The 21,039-nt window shown below is 44.3% G+C and overlaps 1 protein-coding gene across 5 annotated transcripts in view; it reads right to left on the bottom strand.

Moving 5' to 3' along the window:
• Positions 1-21,039, bottom strand: part of LOC119185027 (galactosylgalactosylxylosylprotein 3-beta-glucuronosyltransferase S-like) — a 345,200-nt gene that overhangs the window by 104,582 nt on the left and 219,579 nt on the right. For 4 of the 5 annotated variants that reach the window (XM_075886420.1, XM_075886421.1, XM_075886422.1 and 1 more), the window contains 2 exons: positions 13,809-14,029; positions 10,087-10,290 (listed from right to left, as the gene is read on the bottom strand). In XM_075886420.1, the coding sequence (XP_075742535.1) occupies positions 10,087-10,290; positions 13,809-14,029 (425 nt within the window). Of the gene's footprint in view, positions 1-10,086; positions 10,291-13,808; positions 14,030-20,795; positions 20,948-21,039 lie in introns of those variants that run through there. The other variant, XM_075886424.1, reaches the window with a different exon arrangement.

Genomic DNA, 21,039 nt, shown 5'->3' with positions numbered 1-21,039 from the left:
TTGTGGTCAAACGAGACTCGAAAACGCTGTAGGAGCTTGATCAGCTGTTCCTGCTGCCCAGGCGTGAGGTTGCAATCAATGGACTTGCGGAATACATCCATAGGTTCATTAGCGTCAGTTGCGGGTGTATTGGCACAAGTCGGTAACAATGGCTTGTCTGGGTAGATCGGGTCTTCGAAAATACAATTTAAGGTCTCGAGGCATCCCAGACACTCGCCGCGTAGCAGAATGTACGGGCAAGCGGAAACGTTGCATGCATAAAGTACCGCCGAACCATTGGAAAAGTTGATTACGGCAAACGGGAGGACGATGGTTCGGCGTTGCACACTAGCTATAGTTGGTTGGAGCAGGAGTGTCGAGTTAGTGGCAGCAGGGGAAAACACAGGCACTAGAACGGCGGACAACGGCGCGATGCGGATGTCAGCTGCGGCAAACACTTTCGAGGGACTGTGGTGGTCGATATCAAGGCACGGATTAGTCAACGTGAGTTCAGCACGACAGCAGTCGACGAAGGCCTGATGGGTAGAAAGGAAATCCCATCCTAGTATGACGTCGTAAGATGAACGTGGAATAACAACAAAGTTGACGGCGTACCGAACATCTTGAATAGGTACGCGTGCTGTGCACTGAGCTATCGGCGCGATGAAATGGGAGGTGGCTGTACGCAGAGCAAGATTCGTAAGCGGCGTTGTAACTTTTCTCAAATCGCGACACAGTTTTTCACTAATTACAGAAACGACGGCGCCTGTGTCGACAAGTGCACGTATAGCAACACCTTCTACTAGCACATCAATTTCGTCGGACAAAGAGGAGGTCTTAGAAATTTCGACGACAACGCAGTTCTTGCCTCCGGAACTGCGGCTGTCAGTTTTCCTCTCGAGCGGGGCTCGTGCGCCGAAGCATCGGGGAGACAGATCGAGAATCGAGAATCGACAGAGCGTCGTGGGGACAATGAGTCGGTGATAGGAGAAGATGGTCGCTGGGGATTCTGGGCAGCCTGGTAATTTGCAGAATTCCCATGGTTTGGAGGCTAGAAGTTGCGACGGCGACAGTAGCGTGCTATATGTCCCACGAAACCGCATGCGAAACAGATGGATCGATTATCTAAGCTGCGCCATGGGTTAACGACAGAAGGTGCTGGGGGCGAAACGGGATGGGGTGCCGTGTATGTAGGCAGCGTCGTAGGGTAGGAGGACCCGGTGCTTCGGTATGCGCCAGAGACAGGTGGGGCTGGGGGTCTAGCAACTACGGCAGCGTAGGTCAGCGGCGTAGGGACAGATGGCGATAGAGGCAGTGCCTGCTTGACCTGTGTCTCAATGACCTGGCGTAGGCGTGGGTCTAACGAGGTCACTGGCGCGGATGCTTCTGCCACAAGACAAAGCTGACGCGCAACTTCTTCACGAATCAATTGTTTGATGTGGAGCAGTAAGACGGTGTGATCAGCAGCGACGTCATGCACGAAGGCGGAAACTTCAGCCGAATCTTCAGCGGCCCTGCGCGTCGAGACGCGCTGCTTACGCAACTCGTCGTACTCCTGACAAAGCTGGACAACATTGGTGATAGTCTGTGGATTTCTAGCGACGAGCATCTGGAAGGTATCGTCGTCAACTCCTTTGATGATGTGCTTGATTTTGTCGCGTTCGGTTGGAGATTCATCGACGCGCTTGCAAAGAGACAAGACATCTTCAATGTAACTTGTAGAGGTCTCGTCCCTGCGCTGTACTCGACTACGAAGACGCTGTTCCGCGCGAAGCCGGCGCACGGCGGGACGACCGAAGACCACAGCGATAGTGGTCTCGAAGGCGGACCAGTTGGTGATTTCGCCTTCGTGGTTCTTGAACCAGAGGCTGGCCACATCAGCGAGGTAAAAGCGCTCGTTTGTGAGCTGGTCGCAGGCGTTCCACTTGTTGGAAGCGCTTACGATTTCGTACTCGACGAGCCAGTCCTCGACGTCTTGTTCGTCGTTGCCGCGAAAAATTGGTGGGTTGCGTTGCCGAAGCACGCCAGTACAGTAGACTGTCGTTGGTAAGGCAGCTTGAGAAGGGCCAGAAGCAGTTATGGTGAACGGTGAGGGTAGCGTCCGATTGCGAAGTTCCAGGTTGATGGGAACCCCGGCTCCTCCACCACTTAAAATAGAGTTGTTGTACGTCGAAACAGGTTTGGATGCAGCTTGGCAAAATGTGCTTTATCAGGTAGGTCTGGCTAATGGCGAGCGGCGTGCGCGAGGTACTACAACAGCCACCGATCATCATCGTCTTCTTCATTGCCAGCAGAGCGTCCGTTATTCAGATTCATTAATTCATTACAATATATGTATGTATGTATATATATATATAAATATATATATATATATATATATATATATATATATATATATATATATATATATATATATATATATATATATATATATATATATATATATATATATATATATATATATATATATAGTTATACATATATATATATATATATATATATCAAGCCGCCTACGACTTTTACCTCTCCTGGCTTTTTCAATATTGGTATCAATACCAAACTTAGTATAACATAACATGACTGTATGAAGGACATATTTGACTTGTCATAACATGAAAGTTACAACACGTATGTCATGAATGTCATGATATACATTTCATTGTCCCGCAGCTCTTGCAGTGGTTTCGTTCACAAGGCATGTTGCAAAACTAGTATGGTATGCCATGATTGCACGGCGAACACAAGTGACAGACCCTATATGAAAATTATGACGTGCGTGTCATGCAACCACATAACTACATGCCACGCTCATGATGCGCTTGCGGCCGTTTCCCTAGCGTCACATATACCAAATTTGGCATTACAGTACGTGAATGGATGACGATAGTATGTGACTGGTGTATACATGATAACCATGAGATGCATGTCGAATAACAACATGACTACATGCCACGCTCATGATGCACTGGCGACCGTTTCGCTAGCCTCACTTATACTAAATTTGGTACTACGGGACGCGAATGTATGATGAAGGTATGATATTTGTGCAAACATAATAAACATGACATGCGCGTCAGGTAACAACATAACTACATGCTACGCTCATGATGCGCTCGCGGCCATTTCGCTAGCTTCACATTTAACAAACTCGGCATTATGCTACGCGAATGGACAACATAAGTAAATGACACATCCAAACATGATAATCTCGACTTGCGTATCATGTGACATGATTACATTCCGCACTGAAGATGCGCTTACGGTTGTTTCACTAGCTTCCAATATGTGAAATTCGGTATTACGGGAAGTCAATGGATGACGAAGGTATGTGACTGGTGCAAACATGATAATCATGAGATGCTTGTCATGTGACAACAAGACTACATGTCACAGTCAAGGCGCCCATATATTCCGGCGTGACGCGGGGCGCGTGCTCACCGACGTTCGTTTCGTCACGTCAGGTTAAGTACCAACCACTGGCACGCGTATGCACGCGTCTACGCCTCAAAAGCGTCAAAAGCGTCAAATGAGCCTCTCGGCGTCGGCGTCGGCGTCGCAGAGGCACACGCGAAGAGGCGCGAGGGATCAAGCCGGGCTTGATATTTTTGGCATGCGTACGCTACGTCATACGCGTACAGTGGCGCCAACCAACCAGGGGCTGCGCGCCAACCTACCAGAGGCCGCGATGCCTCCAAATGTTATGCCTAATGGTAGCTGCTTCGAAGGCATGGCCGAGGGCTGGAAGCAAGCACGGAAACTACTCCAAACGTTCCTGAATGACCACTTCGTAATCTAGAACGAGGACGAAACGACGAATGACTGCGAGTGCAACCAGCGTCACGCAGTTTCGTGCCGAGTTCGAGCGACGCCGACAAATCCAGCGAATGCAGGCGCCAGTCCCGAGTGCCGTCGTCGGCCGAGTGAAATTATCGCACAGACTACTGGAGCATGTCCGTGTTCTTGTTCTTTGATCTGCGATTTTTGTGCTAAAAACGAGTGTAAACAGACTTCAGAGGTTTGAAGCTTCGAGCGTTACCCCTCGCCTACTGCAGAGGCAATTCAGAGCGGTGTCATCTGCATACAGCCTAGGCTTCTACCGTCTAGATCGTATAAACCAACACATGCGAGGAACATTAGCTGAAAAAAAAATCTACGGTAGTTTTCGTCGCAACAAGACACCATATACGACGCACGAAGCATCGCTTTGTGCATACGTAGTTTTTATCTGCACTCTGTTTTCAACATCGGTATTCATCATCGCTGAAAGCGAACCTCGCACTAGCCACCACATTTTGGTGATGTGAAATAGCACGAACTTCTATAAGTGTATTCGCAAATTGTATGACGCTGAAGCATTCGTTGGCTTCGGGGCAAATCGTTTTTGTGTGTTGGCAAGCTAATAACAATCGTGCGCTGGTTAATAGCAGTGTGATGTGATTTCGTGTCGGTTACCAGTGACGCTGACACATTCAGCTCTCAGCGGTCTGATGTCCATTCATGTACAAGATAGAAACTTGAGCGTGCGTTGCTGGGGTGATCGAAAAAGAAAGTTGCATGATTAAGTGCTGCTGCTATTGCCTGCTATTTCACTTCTCGCCTGTTCTGCTTCTCTGCCACGTTCAGTAGCACATACGTTGTTTGAAAGCATTCTAACACACACATTCTTAGCTTATAGTTCATTCTGATACTCATAGCTATAGGCATACAATGGCACTTCTCCCTCGTTTCACAGTTTACTTTATCATAAGTTTTGTTTACAGCCTGACAGATAACTGAAAACCATGTGAGAAACACCTGATTTGAAATCAGCTGCACGATGACACTATAGTAGGAAGAGGAGTTCACCACATGTATGCACAGAATGAATGAAGGTGCACTAGTACTGTACTGCACTTTGTATAAAAGAAATACAAAAAGTACCTCATGTGACTTATGAGACCTTTCAGAACTGTGCATGTATTTATCTGTTCCTCCAGACTGTAATGAGCTGAAGATATCATTATATGGTTTCGAACATTAAACTTTTGTATGCGTTTCCACGGGCTGCTTCATTTCTGTTCAGTTTATAGTATACGCATTAACTTGGACTATATACGCATGCACTTAAGCATAATCAAAATATCAAGATATTTAATTTAGATGTGTTATAAAACTTGCCGAAACTTCTGTACGGTGCTCTGGTGCATTCCTATGACCGGTATCTGTCCCATCAAAAACTTTGGGCATGCTTTACTGCAATATAGGTTATTTTGACTATTGATGACATTAAAAAGCCTTCTATAAAGTGCTTGGCTGCAATCTCAAAACAAATCTCTGTCTCATCAAGAAGTGTCAGATGCATTTTGTAGATGTTAAAGGATATTCAAACAAGCAGCAGAGTGCAAAAACTTTCAACACAGCACTGATATGCAATCAAAATCCTGCTTAGAAGCCATTGGTAGTGCTCTCTAACACGTTCAAATAAAGTTATCAAACACTGGAATGATCTACTTGGTTTGGTTCGTGATACCAGTGTGTCTGACTTTTTGGAGGCACTTGTCTCAAAACTATATTCTATTTCTCTCATTTTTTACCGGGCTGTACTCAGGAGGTAGAGGTATTTGTTTACGCTGGCACAATTATTGTGATATTCCTGTGTAAATACTTTCTTTTTTGTATATATGTACACAACTCCTGCAGTAGCCTCACTTTGCGCTGCCGCGGTTGAAAATAAATAAACGTACCATCAGAAAGTGTTCCACGCTGTGCTCGGTTCTAATTTGATCACTAATATCTGTTGCATCATGAAGTGTCGGGTGTGTTTTAATGCATTAGAGAACATTTTGGCTGCCTTCCATACAGGGTTCAGTTTCAGTATTGTGATTGATATCTGTCTCTTCATGAAGAGTTGGTTGCGGTTTGTCATTTTAGAGAATACTTTAACTGCAGTCAACGTCCAGAAGACTTCCATACAGGGTTCAGTTCCAATATTATGACCGATACTGTGACATTATGAACAGTTGAGTGTGGTTTGTCGCTTTAGAGAATACTTTGAGTGAAGACAACGTCCAGAAGTATTCCATACAGGGTTCGTTTCCAATATTAGGACCGATATCTGTGACTTCATGAAAAGCTGAGTGCGGTTTGTCGTTTGGAAAATACTTTGACTAAAGACAATGTCCAGAATTCTTCCTTACAGGGTTAAGTTCCAATATTATGACCGATATCTGCGATTTCATTAACAGTTAGGTGTGGTTTGTCTCTTTAGAGAACACTTTGAGTAAAGACAACATCGAGAAGTCTTCCATACAGGGTCATTTCCAATATTATGACCGGTATTTGAGGCTTCATGAACAGTAGGGTGTGGTTTGTCACTTTAGAAAATACTTTCAGTAAAGACAACGTCCAGAAGTATTCTATGTAAGGTTCAGTTCCAATATTATGACCGATATCTTTAACTTCATGAACAGTTGAGTGTGGTATGTCGCTTTAGAGAATACTTTGAGTGAAAAAATTGCCCGCAGCTTCCCTCGGGGGAACACTGAGGAGGATGCGGAAGCGTTTCCGCCAACAGTTTGGCCGGCGCTGGTCGAAGGGACGTCGATCATTCTGTTTGTGGATTCGTTGGCATTCATTTCACGGCGACTTCGGACGTCGACGCGCCGTACAAACCAACGGACGAGCGGCAACTGAGCGAGCGAGCGCAGACCTTGAGTATATATACAGCGCGACGGCGCATGCGCTGTCAGCTGTCGAATGTTCTCGAAGGAGAAGCGCGCGCGCGGCACAGATGGCGACGGCGCGACGGCGCATGCGCTGTCAGCTGTCGAATGTTCTCGAAGGAGAAGCGCGCGCGGCACAGATGGTGGGCGACGGCGCGACGGCGCATGCGCGCGCGTCAGCTGTCGAATGTTCGAGGAGCGGTGCGGACGGCGCGGACGGCGCACTACAAGGCGCGAGTATAAGATGCTTCCGCATCTAAAACAGTCCAGACGTCTTCCATACAGGATTCAGTTCCAATATTGTGACCGATATCTGCGACTTCATGAACAGTTTAGTGTGGTTTGTCGCTGTAAAGAATACTTTGAATAAAGACAACGTCCAGAAGTATTCCATACAGGGTTCATTCCAATATTATGACTGATAACTGTGACTTCATGAACAGTTGGGTGTGGTTTGTCGCTTTAGAGAATACTTTGACTGAAGACAACGTTCAGAAGTCTTCCATACAGGATTCAATTCCAATTGTATGCCCGATATCTGTGACTTCATGAACATTGAAGTGCGTTTTCTCACTTTAGATAATACTTTGACTAAATACAACGTCTAGAAGTCTTCCATACAGGGTTCAGTTCCAATAATATGACTGATATCTGTGAATTCACGAATATTGGGTGCGGTTTGTTGCTTTAGAGAATACTTTGAATAAAAGCAACGTCCAGAGGTCTTCCATACAGGGTTCAGCTCCAATATTATGACCGATGTCTGTGACTTCATAAACAGTTGGGTGTGGTTTATCGCTTTAGAAAACACTTTGAAAAAAGACAACGTCCAGAAGTATTCTATACAAGGTTCAGTTGCAAAAATATGACCGATATCTGTCACCTCATGAAGTGTCAGGCACATTTAGTTGCATTAGAGCACATTCAGACTATGGAAAATGCCCAAAGGCATTCTACACAGTAATTGGTTCCTGTCTTATGACCAATTAATATTGTATAAATAAGAACCAGGTGTGCTTTGTTGCATTAGACGATATGTCTTACACAAACACCAGCCGAAAACCTCCTACTCTGGCCTAAATTGTAGTCTTATGACTCAAATCTGTCAGTTCATGAAGTTTCGGGCGTGATTATTAAGTGGAGTGCTTTAAAATATGTAGTGTAAAAGTACTGAAGGTGCCAGCATATTCAAGATATTGTTAATAAATTTGGAAGTACAATTATAAAAACCCAGTGGTTTGTATACCTGATTAGGAGGGCAGCTGCCACCTCATTCATCGAATAGATGAGGAAGGGGCTCAATCTCAACTCCATATATTAACATAATAGGGAGGGGGTGCTAAGTCAGCTCCTACATGGACCTAATAGGAAGGGGGAGGGGCACTGTGATGAATTTTTGCCCCTTCCCCTTAATGAGAACTCTGCACACGCCTATAATAAACGTACAGTATCCTAGCCGCAAATGTTCATTCACGGGAGCGGCACGCGCACCAATGTTGATTTCTGGTGCATACACTATAGTCACTTTGGGCACTGGAATGTCAATTGCTTTTAAAATATTCTAAACTATTGTGGGTGAAGCACTATCAGTTTTTAACGTGCTCTCACATCCTCTAAAACATACAAACCAGCTCCAGTTAGGAACGTGCCGTTCTGTGCTGAGCTTGGACAGTTCTAAGCCAAAATATCAAGCAACATTGTGCATCGGCCTTCGACGCGTTGGCGTCAACGTGGTTGACGCGTACCAGTCGGTGCGCGCTTTTTTCTCCACAGGCACGACTAGACGGTTTTGACGCGTAGGCGCGTGCGTACGCGTACTAGTGGTTGGCACTTTAGCGTTGCCACGCCAGGCGCCGATCCTGCCATATACTCGTAGGCGCACGCCACGCTGCGTTGCTTTGACACGTGCGAGTTTCAGCGCCTCCGGCGTTTCTCCATCATGAAAAGAGGGAGACGCAGTGTTGTCTTGGTAACGCATCGGCGTGCAATGCAGCATGTCGCATTTTGAGCCGGTTGGCATCGGGCCGCGCCGATGAACTCTGGTCGCATCTGGCGTCAGACCATAGAGTGCTCGCGCATTGCTTACGTAGCGTCGCTCTGCCCAGCATGCACGTGCGTCAACGCTACATTGGAGTATACACCTTTTCACAGGAAGGAAAGAAACACAACCATTATGGGCTGTGCCCGGGAGTATAAACACTAAGGGCGCAGCGTTGTCAGTGCATTTTCGAGGGGACGCGCCGATTTGCACAGCCCAAGGAGGGCTATGGCGGCACCCAGGGAGGCGTTTATGATAAGGTGAATATGGGGCCCTTCATGAGACGCCCACGGCCATTTTGTTAGCTCCACATATACCAAAGTTGCTGACGTCAATGATTGACGAAATATATGACTTGTGCAAACATGGTAATCCTGACACGCTTGTCATGTAAAAACATGATAACATACGACGCTTATAGCGTGCTCGCACCCGTTTCGCTAGCTCCACATATACTTTTGGTATCACGTGACGTGAATAGATGACGAAGGTAAACGACACATACAAACATGATAATCATGACACAGAACTCATGTACGGTATCATTTACCTCTACTTGATACTGTTGTGCTTATTTTAATGTGACATGTCAAAATTTCTCATTTGTACTGCGCATATTATTGAATCGCACTGTAGGAAGGATCTGCCAAACTTTTTCATTCATTCACACTTGTTACGAAATATGTCTTGATAAAGACTACAATATTAAGAGCCAGTGTTACAAGAAGGTTACAATCGTTATTTCTGCTTCATTCACTGAAAAAATATAAAAGCATTGACAGCCTAGTCCGCAGAAGCCTCACTAACCCATAAAAGTAGAACTTCCAAAAGCGAACATTGAGTGAACATTTTCAAACTTTCCCTAAACGTATCTAAAACAATGCTTTCCTCGTACTTTCATCACCTAAAGAACGACGAAGCTAAGGTTCTGCTCTTCAATGGGGGCCATATTCATTTATTATGATTACAAAAAAATGAATCAAGTTATTTTGATTGCACATCAACAATCATTGCTTTGATCCCATGAGGGCTGCAGAGAGAGTGCTTGGCATTAAAAGGTTCCAGTGCAATGTTACTAATAAAAGTATTGCGCTCTTTGTCATCGCACGTATGAAGATCAAAACTGTTAATCTTTTAAAATAGAGTATAAATGTAAAACAACAATTCCACTATATTTCTTTAAAGTTTACTCAAGAAGCAGCCAGGGGAAAGTTTTGGGGCACATATGTGAAACCTGCTTTCAAGCAAAAGGCAAGGTACCAACGATATCTATTTGATTCAATTATCACCATGTGCCTGTATGTTCGGGTGAACGTGGTCATAGGTGTGAAAACGGTTGCCTTAGCTTTCTATACAAAACACACGTACCTGGGAAAACAGGCGGTGGTCGTACGAGTTGTCGTCGTCGGCGAAGTATAGGACAGAAGGCAACAGGGCGTTGTCTCGCAACCACTCTATTGCTCTCAACCGAGGAGCAACGCCTTTGCCATACTTTTGTCGGCGATATTGCGGAGGAGTTCGACCAGACAGCTGGACGCCAGGCAGTCTTGAGCGGCGCATAATGTTTCGCACCTGCAACACGTTCCCCCGTTAATATTCATGAATCGAGTTCACTCTTTTTTAGTGTACATGAAAATGCTACGTCTAGTGGAATCACCAGTTCAGTGTAAAGCACAATTTGAATGATCTCTTCGACTATGCCTCAAAATATTCCACCATATTTGCTGTGGTGACGAATGTTCTGAAAGCATCGATCAATTGACTAAAGGCACATTGAGAACATTTTTGAAACAAGTTATATAACCATATCAGAGTGATCAAAGGAAGAAGTTACAAAGGTCTTGTCAATTCGTTGAGTCATGGGCCAGATAAAGATGCATACAAGTACGTGTCGCAATTCGCTGTCTTTTAGCAAACAGTAAAAAAAACGAAGAAGAGAATTTCGAAGGTTCAATTTTGCATCATCGGTCACCAGCTAATAATGAATCTACGGAATGCGTAGACACACAACAGAAATTAAGACACGACAATCGTCGAAGGTATGTTTACCCGAAGGATGCTGGTTCAGACTATTCCGCCATGTTGTCTCTCTGTTCACTTTGTTTCCTTGACGTCTATAACCCAATGTATCTTTAATACCAATACATATAACATCCTCCATACCAACGTTGCCTTCCTCATAGGGTGTTTTTTTATGAAGCACCAAATAACCCATTGATATATGTTAGCACAAAAAACATGGCCATAGCAACGCCTTTCGTACATAGAGAAGCTAGAATGTACAAACGACTTTTGACATGTTCTGACTCCTTGCATCAGACGCATGGTATCGTGAAAATCCACTAGAACGTCGGTAAGCAGTTTGGTGGTGTGTTTTCAAACTGACACTGCATGGTGACCGCGAGGTGGAAGCAAGCGGTGGGTGTGTCGGCTTTCGTCATCCTAATAATCGGGCATGACTTAGAATAAATTGTAATGTCAGAATCATATGCCAATAAATCACTATTTAGGAATCGCTAAGAAGGTTCTCAAGCGCCGAAAGTAGTGGTTACCTGAGGTTATGACGCCGACACGCGCATCAAGCGCGATCGCAACTCTGGTCGATCTCTCGTTCGGCCACCGCCGTAGGTATACGGTCGCTTGTGGTTTGACAACAACCTCACCACCATCGTCTCTATTCGCGGCAACCAGTTCCATGCCAGTGCTACCACCATGCAACGAGTTTCTAGTCACTGCCACATCATCGGCACCGACAACCGCGTACAGTGAGTACCGCGTTTTCTTCACGTGCCAAAAATATTTGAGAGCAAGGAAGGTTCTGACCATGAATGTAACCCATGGGTACCACTACCCTCTCCAGTAAGACCACTTGCACGTGCTCAACCTACTCAAGACCGCCTGATAGTTCTACCACTACCCACGTGGACATCATGGCGGTCGATGACTGCTGGAGTCTCGCACATGATGTACCGTCACGGTATTTCGTGCAGCTCGTCCGACCACCATCAGACGGGTGTTACGAAGGCGAGACGCCAACACGGTCCCGAAGGCGCCACTGCTCCTAACTACGCCGCCTACGGTCACCAGCCGTTTGGTAGCCTGTGTTACTCAGCTCGCGACTGCTTCTGCGCAGAGCTGATATACGAGCGGACGAGACGACGTTGAGTTAAGGTAAGGTTTATGTACAGCATTGAAATAGAGGCATTACAAATTCGGCACTGCGGCTGACAGCTTAGGAGCTTGAAGAGCCAAGATGTCTCCTCTCACACGTATACGTCGGCTTCTCTCTCAGTTACGAAGCGCACCGCCGACGACTTTACAAAGGGTGCCACGAAACTCACCGCTGCCAAGGACACCGGGCAGGCCGACTGCGAAAGAGGTTCAACTCAACGAGAGGCTTCTCAAACACATAGATCTACTGCTGGCGACGCACCACAGGGCTTTTTTGTAGGCACAGGGTGGATCCTTTGAATCACCAAACGTCAAGCCAGAAGCGCCGCTGGCCGTGATGTCAGAACCCTCCAACGAGACCCACTGCTAGGCTGCGTCGTGCTCATCAAATCCAGAGCCGCTGCGCGTTGTTGCAGCCAAGGACGAGTGACGTTCCCACGCATTGCATAAAGACTCGCCATACCGGAAGGCGCTGATTGCTTCATCGGGCTCGTGGACTGAGAGAGCTTGCTGTGCGTTGCGTGACAGACCGGCGCCGCCGCTTCATGAAGTCGTTCAGTTGATTGCGTCAGGCGGGCTTGAGCGCTGGCTTTGACACAGATTGCCTTTCCATAGGCATTGAGATTCAGTGTGGACTCCCAGGCCTAACAGGGGCCTGTATTTAAATTGCCTTCTCAAACTTTTTACTACGACTTTTCATCCTCGATCCTTTCGTTATTTCCTTCAACAATCACACAATTCTAATTTTAAAAAACCGTCCCGACACTTTGTAATGAGTAATGTTAACCGTGTATTTAATTTCATCCCTATGTAAATGACTACATCCTTCGTATATATAAGTGCATATAGATCTATCAATAAATAATAATAAACACCAGGTGTATAGCTGTGTATACAACCACCCCTTTGACAGCGTGTCCAGTGTTTGTATGGTGTATTGGTGAATGTGTCACGGCTTTACCAATAACCATTGTAGCTTCGCTGAACACATCAGTCACTTCGTGAAGGTGGTGAAGTTTATTTCTTACGCTGACCGTAATGAGAAGTTTGCACTTGCCATTTGTTTTTGCTTTTTGTGACCATGGTTTCTTCGGCTGTTTAGCTTAGGTACAAGCTACCAACTAGCCCAGACAGCTACTTTGTTAAGGCGACAATGGAGGCAAAAAGTTTCGCTTTCACCCTCCTTGATCCCTCTTACAATCATCTGCAATCCCTTATAGCATTGGGGCAGTCAGTGAGAGACCGGTGACCTTGCCAGGCGTGTTCTTTTTTCTCGTGATAATGGCAAGGTCCCTCAGAATCCTACAGTACCATAAGTGTCGCTACACCAGTGGGATTCTTTGATCGGACGCTACAGCTCACCTACCATGACAACAAGCTTGCCTCATGCACACCTCTTGTCACATAGATTTCAAAATATTTTACATAGATTTCAAAATAATTTACATAGATTTCAAAATATTTTACCACAATCTTGCTCCCTTTCGCAGGTTTCACTATAATCATAACTACATCTAATGTGCCGTTCAAATCTATAGGACTTACTTTTGACTGTTTTCGACGCCTCGATCCACCATCTAACTGGGAAAACAAGACTAAAAAGTCAGAAACATAATGTCAAACTTCAATATCACTCTTTCCACAGCCATTCACCTCACTTATAGTTCTTTTTTTCAGGATGCATACGAGCACCCAGCCGACTTACAGTCAAACTACATGGAATGATTCATCCTCTTGAACTCGGAGAAAAATGTTTTTTTTTTTTGCTCAAAATAATCTAGTGCATCTCACTGAAGAATTTATCTGATTCAAAATGCTTTTTCTGCTATTCCATGAAAAAATGCCATTTAACTGCGAAGAGCAGAAGCGCATCTGCTAATAATTGTTTCTCCCGCAAGCCCTATCACACAAGTACTCACCAAGTCAGATGGCCCATCGGCGTCCTCAACGACGACCCAAAAAATAGGAACGTTGGCCAACATGAGCGCCTGTGACAGCTTGACCAAGTCCGGGGCCTGGTTCGCGCGCCTGTACGTCGGTGTGACCACGTACACAGTTGCGCTTCCGCCGGAGGAAAGCACACTGGCTGGTAAGGTGACTCCCGTCACGCACAAGGATGGTGAATTTGGTACCAAGGGCACTGCACACCACCAGATGCAGCAAATGGCATGGCACGTGACACCATGTAATTTAATTTTTTTCATTTGGACATACCAAGTTGGCAAAACAAGAGTGTCCTTATCTTGACTTGTTTCTCTGTTTAAGAGGAACTTCAGGCAGGTATAGCAAGTCAACCACATAGAAATATGCAATATTATATATACAAAAAAGAATAAACAGAAAATACTACAGCAATGGGAGAAATATGACAGACTATGACAAGCTGTTTCTCACACGGACATGTGAAATGCGCTGCGATGAAAACCATTTGACAGATATTCAATCCCATGCCAATCAAAATGCAATATCGGAAGCAATGAGTACGTTAAATGAATTCAGCACACGTCATATAGACCTGGGTTCAACCTATTACTTCCTATCTTGCTTATCATGTATAGACTTCCTAAATTTTGTAATTTTTGTAGTCTCTTCAGTGCATTCAACTATTCCAGGAATCTCATTCCACAGTACAACAATTTCGATACAATCAACTGCACCAGGCATAGATATATAATAATGACTATCAATTTAGTTTACTTCCCGAGAAAAAGAAGAACCACATAACGTTTTGCGCTTTTTTAACTGTCATGCCGAACAGCAACAATTTTACGACCTCATTAGCTAAAATGTTGTAGTTAAATCATGAAAAGCGGAAAAGCTGGGGCTCACGAGCATGGACAGGAAACAATACTCCACATGATTTACTTTCTTTCCAGTCCGTTGCAGTATATCAGTGGCTAGGGTGCTTGGCTGCTGTCGCGAAGGTCGTGCGGTCTATCCCGGACGCGCCGGTCGAATTTCAGTGGAGGTGAAATCGCACAGGCCCGTGTAATGTACAATGTAAGTGCACGTTAAAGAAGACCAGATGGTCAAAATTGCCGAGTCCTCCACTACGGGAATTCTCACTATCATTTGGTGGTTTCAGAAATTCAAACTCCAGATATTATTATAGGTACAGGGCATGTGGGAAAAGACGCTGAGAAAATTGTAAATATTTTAAATTTATTATATTATGAACACGATGGAGTGGTACCACATGGCTTTTCTTCCTGCTTTATGTAGATAGTACCTTGTGCAAATCATGCTAGAAAATTTTGCCGGACAAGCTTATTACGGAGCTGATCCAGATGGTTACGGAGACTAATGAGCGTTGTATTAGAATTGATACTAACCAGTCCAGTTTGTCATGGGCAATGGCAGATCTTAAAGTTTCACGCGAGACGGCTGCTACTTCTGTGGTCGACAATACCGTGCGGCTACAAGCGGTAGAAAAAATGGTTAACGATATTCCAAACGTACAACAAGAACTATCTATCACACGCCAGTCGTTAATTCACGTGGTACAAAAGGCTAATGAACTGCGAGCCCGACGTGATAAGGGTGAAGACAGGTCCCGACGTGATAACCTGCTGTTTTACGGCTTGACAGACGTCCCAGATGAAAACGCCACCAATTTAAAAAAAATTATCGTGATGGCCCGAGACAAACTGGATGTTCACTTATCATCTGGTGACATAGCACGGGCACACCGCATAGGAAAATACGTGGCAGGCAAACACAGACCACGCATTGCTAAATTTTGCAGTTCCAAGTCAATAATGATCCTATTGTCTAAGAAATCTGCTTTGCGGGGTAGTGGCATTGGTATTTCAGATGATTTCTCAACATCAACTTGTCATGCTCGTAAAAAGCTGACAGAGTACGGCGTTGGTGGTTTAAAAGTGCATTTCGAGTTGCGGTACAAAAGACTATATGCCAACAAAAAGTGCTACGTGTTTGATCCTCACACCAACTCCGTTTGTGAGGCGCCTTCACAACCAGTCGCCATTGCCGCTACACCAAGGGCGACCGGATCAGGCTGCCCTTATTCTGCCACTAGCTAGGACAGTGCGAGGGGTGGTAGCTCACCATCAGTGCTCTAAACACTTTATGCAATTGTGCGCAGCGTTATTCCATAAAGAGACAGCCGAAGCGCTATACATAATGACACGGATGCAGATATAATTCTGTTGACTGATACCTGACTATTCGACATAATTGCATCGTGTGAGCTTTTTTCAGAGCCAGAAAACATTCACCATACATCTTCATGATCGCTCTGAGAGAACGGGTGGTGGTGTCCTCATTGCCGTGAACGACTGTTTTCAATGTTCTTTCTTGAAAATCCCACGCAATTTAGAAATAGTGTTGTATTGCGTAACTATTTGTGTCCAGAAGATAGTTTTTGGCATTTGCTACAGCCCGCCTAATTCCATCGGCTCTTTTTGCGAGGAAGTTTATGATTGTCTAAGCCATATTTCGGCACTGTTTACCAGTATTCCAGTTTTCCTTCTAGGTGATTTTAATTTTCCTTCAATTCAGTGGTCTCATCCATTCCCGTTTGGGGAGCCTGCTTCGGCTGAAACTAGTTGCTTTCTAACCACGTGCTTAGATTTCAATCTATCACAACTAGTCAGTTTTCCTACTCGTGTTACTTTCACTACACTACATCATTCTTACTAGACTTGATACTGACGTCATCACCTAATATAACATCTAAAATACCTCACTTGCCCGGACTCAGTGACCGTGAGGTACTGCAATTTTCAATCTCTGTATCAACGAATAAAAGGAGCAAGCGCTTTAAACTTATAAAAGATTATGATAAGACAAATTTTGACACTATAAACACTGAGCTTTCTACCTTCCTCGGCAGCTTTTGTCCTTCGTACACTGACGCTTCAGTTACAAAATTATGGGCCTGTTTTAAAAACAACGTTTGGCATCAGATAAAAAAACATATCCCTGCAAGCAAAGTGTATCAGTCATCTAACGCGCCATGGTACACAAGACACCTGAATCAGCTATCTAACAAAAAAGGTAGGCTCTTACGTGCTGCAAATAAATTGGCATCTGCTGATAAGTGGTCCACTTATGCTGCCGCAGCAAAAGCATACTCCGGGGCTTTGAGGAAAACAAAGTTTATTTCTATAACATGACACTTCCATCGCTACTCAAAACCAACCCCAAGCAATTTTGGAATGCTGTGGAAACCCACTATGATCGAAATATAACTCTTACTGATAAATCAGGGGAGGCAATCCCAAGCAGCCAGTGTGCTTCTGTACTCAACATCATTTTTTCCTATTCATTTTGCCCCACACAGTCTGGCATCTCTCCACCCTTCATTGCACCTAGCTACCTACCAATGGAACCCATTTTGCTCGACTCTTCTGCTATCAGCTCCATTATTAAAAACTTAAAACGATCATTATCATGCGGCATTGATTGTGTCGCGTCGAAATTTCTACCAGTGACTGCTGAATATAGTTCCATTACACTGAACCTTATTTTCACAAAATCGCTCAAAAACAGCTCCTTACCAAGAAACTGGAAGATGGGCAATGTGGTTCCACTTCACAAATCCGGTGACACTCACAACCCTCACAACAATACACCTATTTCCTTGACATCAATAACCTGTAAAATCTTTGAACACGTTATTTTCTCAAATCTAGTGTTTTTTAGAATCAAATAAGTTCCTTCATAGCAGTCAACATGAATCCGTAAGTCCTTCTCATGCGAAACGCAATTACTAATATTTTGCAATGATCTTCACGCATGTTTAAGCGCCGGCTTTATAGTAGACTGTATATTTTCAGATTTTGCAAATGCTTTTGACAAAGTTAACCACCACTTACTCTTACTTAAGCTCGGCCAACTAACTATTCATCCCTTGTTCTTTAATTGGATTTGAGAGTTTCTTTCTAACCAAACGCAATATGTGAGCTCTAACGATACTGACTCTCCTGAAGTACCGGTGAGTTCAGGCGTACACCAAGGCTCTGTGTCAGCACCCTTCATTTTTTAATTTACATCAATGACTTTCCTATCCGAATTGCAAGTACTATTTGTCTGTTCGCCGATGATTGCATCATATATCGCGTAATTTTAACCTCTAACGATACGTTAACACTCCCACATGATCTAAATAACACTTCAACTTGGTGTAAGTTCTGGCTAATGCAACTTAACACTTCTAAATGCAAAGCAATGACAATTTGACGTAATCAGCTGGCCTGCCCTACTTACTTAAAAACACACCCCTTGATGAAGTACTGTGCCATAAATACCTTGGTGTGCATAGTACTAACAATCTTTCTTGGAAAAAACACATCGAACCCATAATGTCGAGAGCTAACCGCATGCTTACTTATCTCAAACAAAATTTTTCTTCAACTCCACCAAAACTAAAACAACAACTTTACATCACCTATGTTAGATGTAACCTTGAATATGCATGCTCGATATGGGACCCTCGCCATGCTACTCTGAAAAACATAATCGACAATCTGCGAAATCAAGCAGCCCGTTTCATCCTTAACAATTGCCATAAATCTTCTAGCGTCACTAATATGAAACTAACACTTGGCCTTCCTCTCCTTTTTTCTCGTAGAAAGTTAGCCCGCCTTTCCCTCTTTCAAAAGATCTACTATCATAACCATGAGCTCAATTCCCGATACAATACACCAGCATCTCACATCTCCCCACGTGTCGATCATCCTTGCAAAGTTCATGTCACTTCACAGCGCACAACCACCTACTCATATTTTTTCTTGCCGAAAATATGTCACGAGTGGAATCACCTGCCTTCATCACTTGCCGCTATCAGAGACACAGGTGGTTTCCGTAAAGCACTAACAAACGCGTTATAAGCCTTTACCAAGCTGCTCCCCTACTGCAGTTGTGATTTATTGTTTGACTGCCACTCACTCTGTTACTTTGTATGCATTTTTCGTCATTCTAGTAATCCGGTATGTTTTCGTTTCTCTTCCTGCATCACTACATTTGTATCTATTTATGAACATAAGTACATAATTCGTTTTTCTGTGTTATACTATCAACTTCCATCCTCTGTTTATCAGTGCTTTATTATTTTGCGTCATATTAGCAGATGTATAAATACACTTTTATTTGTTACTATTTGTGCTCGTTTACCTACCTTCTTATATTTTTCTTCCGTTATAATATTGTTTTTTGCTTTCTATTTCATTGTACTGTACATTTTTTGCCTGTACTGATGTACCTTAGCCCCTCCCCTCTATAGTGCTTCTTGGAAGCCCTGAGGGTATAAATACATACATAAATAAATAGGTGAATAAATAAATATCTGAGAGTATTGCGGTTTGTCCTTGGATCATCAATTATGCTTGAGCGCGCAAACGCGAGCAGCTGAGTTTATTCCAGAACAAAGGCAGCCTCAAGTGATAACGCTAAAACTTGCGACTCTGCATGTCAAAATGTCGACGTGGCCTGCTCTGGATCAAATTGGGGACGTTCGATACTTTTTTTCTTCGATTCCAGTGCAGAGTGTGCATTCCTTGCTATAATTTTGAGTTCCCGTTTCGTGGCGACAAGTTCAGCCCCATAAAAAAGCTTTACATTGGGCACGATGACCGCTACTTTCCTCATCGACACGACCAATGGCATCTGGTGGAGCCGCTGATCACTTATGTTCTAGACACCCCCGTCAAACCGTGAAGCCAGTTCAGTTTCCAAAAAAGACGTCAACCAGAACCCCGACTAGTGAGCCAGCCACCGGCAGTGAGGCCTACTACTAGAGTATGAGCCCGATAAGACCCAGAAGACAACGGCCATGATAACGGTGGCGGCCGAGGTGCCACCGGCCGCGATAGTGGTGCTACGTCAACCCAGGGAGCTACCAGCTTTCCACAGGCCATCATAAGAACATTAAAACTGGCGATATCTAGAAGAAACGAATGCTGCACCCAGTAAAATAACCGTTGATGGTTCAATCGCAAATGATTCGTCAATTATCGCTCATCATTTTAACAGATACTTGCACTCGTATTTCCTGCTCCCCAGCATGAATCACCACATGAAAACATTTTTTCCAGTAATGTCGTCTTATGTCATAACCAATGAGGTTATATTGTCATCGTTGCTGAAACTGCAAACCGAATTGTCAGCTGGTCGAGATAATATTCCTAACATATTCTTGCGTATGGATGCCGAACCCGTCGCGCACACTTTAACAAATGTTTCAAATGCGAAGCATTTCTTAGTGAGTGGCGGCGACTTTGAGCGTATCTATCTATCTATCTATCTATCTATCTATCTATCTATCTATCTATCTATCTATCTATCTATCTAACCGCCTACGACTTTTAGCTCTCCTGGCCGTTTTGATAGAAGTATCAGTACCAAACTTGGTATGGCATAACATGACTGTATGAAGAACATATTTGACTAATCATAAAATGATAATCATGACAGGTATGTCATGACTGTCATTATATACATTTAATGGTCTAGCAGCGCTTGCGGCGGTTTCGTTCACACACCATGTTGCAAAACTGGTTTGGTATGACATTATTGCATGGCGAACACAGGCGACAGGCCCTAACATAAAAATCATGGCATGCGTGTCATGTAACAACATGACTACATGCTACGCTCATGGTGCACTCGCGGCCGTTTTGCTAGCGTCACATATGCCAAATTTGTTATTACGGTACGTGAATGGATTGCAGAGGTATGTAACTGGTGCAAACAAGATAATCATGAGATGTGTGTCATGTAACAACATGACTACATGCTATGCTCATGATGCACTCGCGGCCATTTTGCTAGCTTCACATATGCCAAATTTAGTATTACGTGACGTCAATGGATTACGAAGGTATGTGACTGATGCAAACACGATATTTAAGAGAGGCGTGTTATATAGAAACATGACTACATACCCCAGTCAAGGCAGTAATATATTTCGACGTCACGTGGTGCTCCGTGCTCTCCAGCGTTCATTTCGTCACATCACGCCGGCGTTACCTAAGGTCCCTCCATAAGTTTTAAGGTAGCGACATCTGCCGCGCGCGCCACCTAGAAAGTTCCTGTAGCAGACGACGCCCAGCTTTAAGCGTGGCATTCAGCTGTTGGAAAAATATCTGCACATGCCAGGAAATAAAAGCTACTGATGCCTGACTGTGA

This window comes from Rhipicephalus microplus, chromosome 2 (assembly GCF_043290135.1).
Source record: "Rhipicephalus microplus isolate Deutch F79 chromosome 2, USDA_Rmic, whole genome shotgun sequence".
Classification (NCBI taxonomy): Eukaryota; Metazoa; Arthropoda; class Arachnida; order Ixodida; family Ixodidae; genus Rhipicephalus; species Rhipicephalus microplus.
Note: the sequence above shows the minus strand (reverse complement) of the source record. Positions and strands in the feature narration are given on the sequence as shown.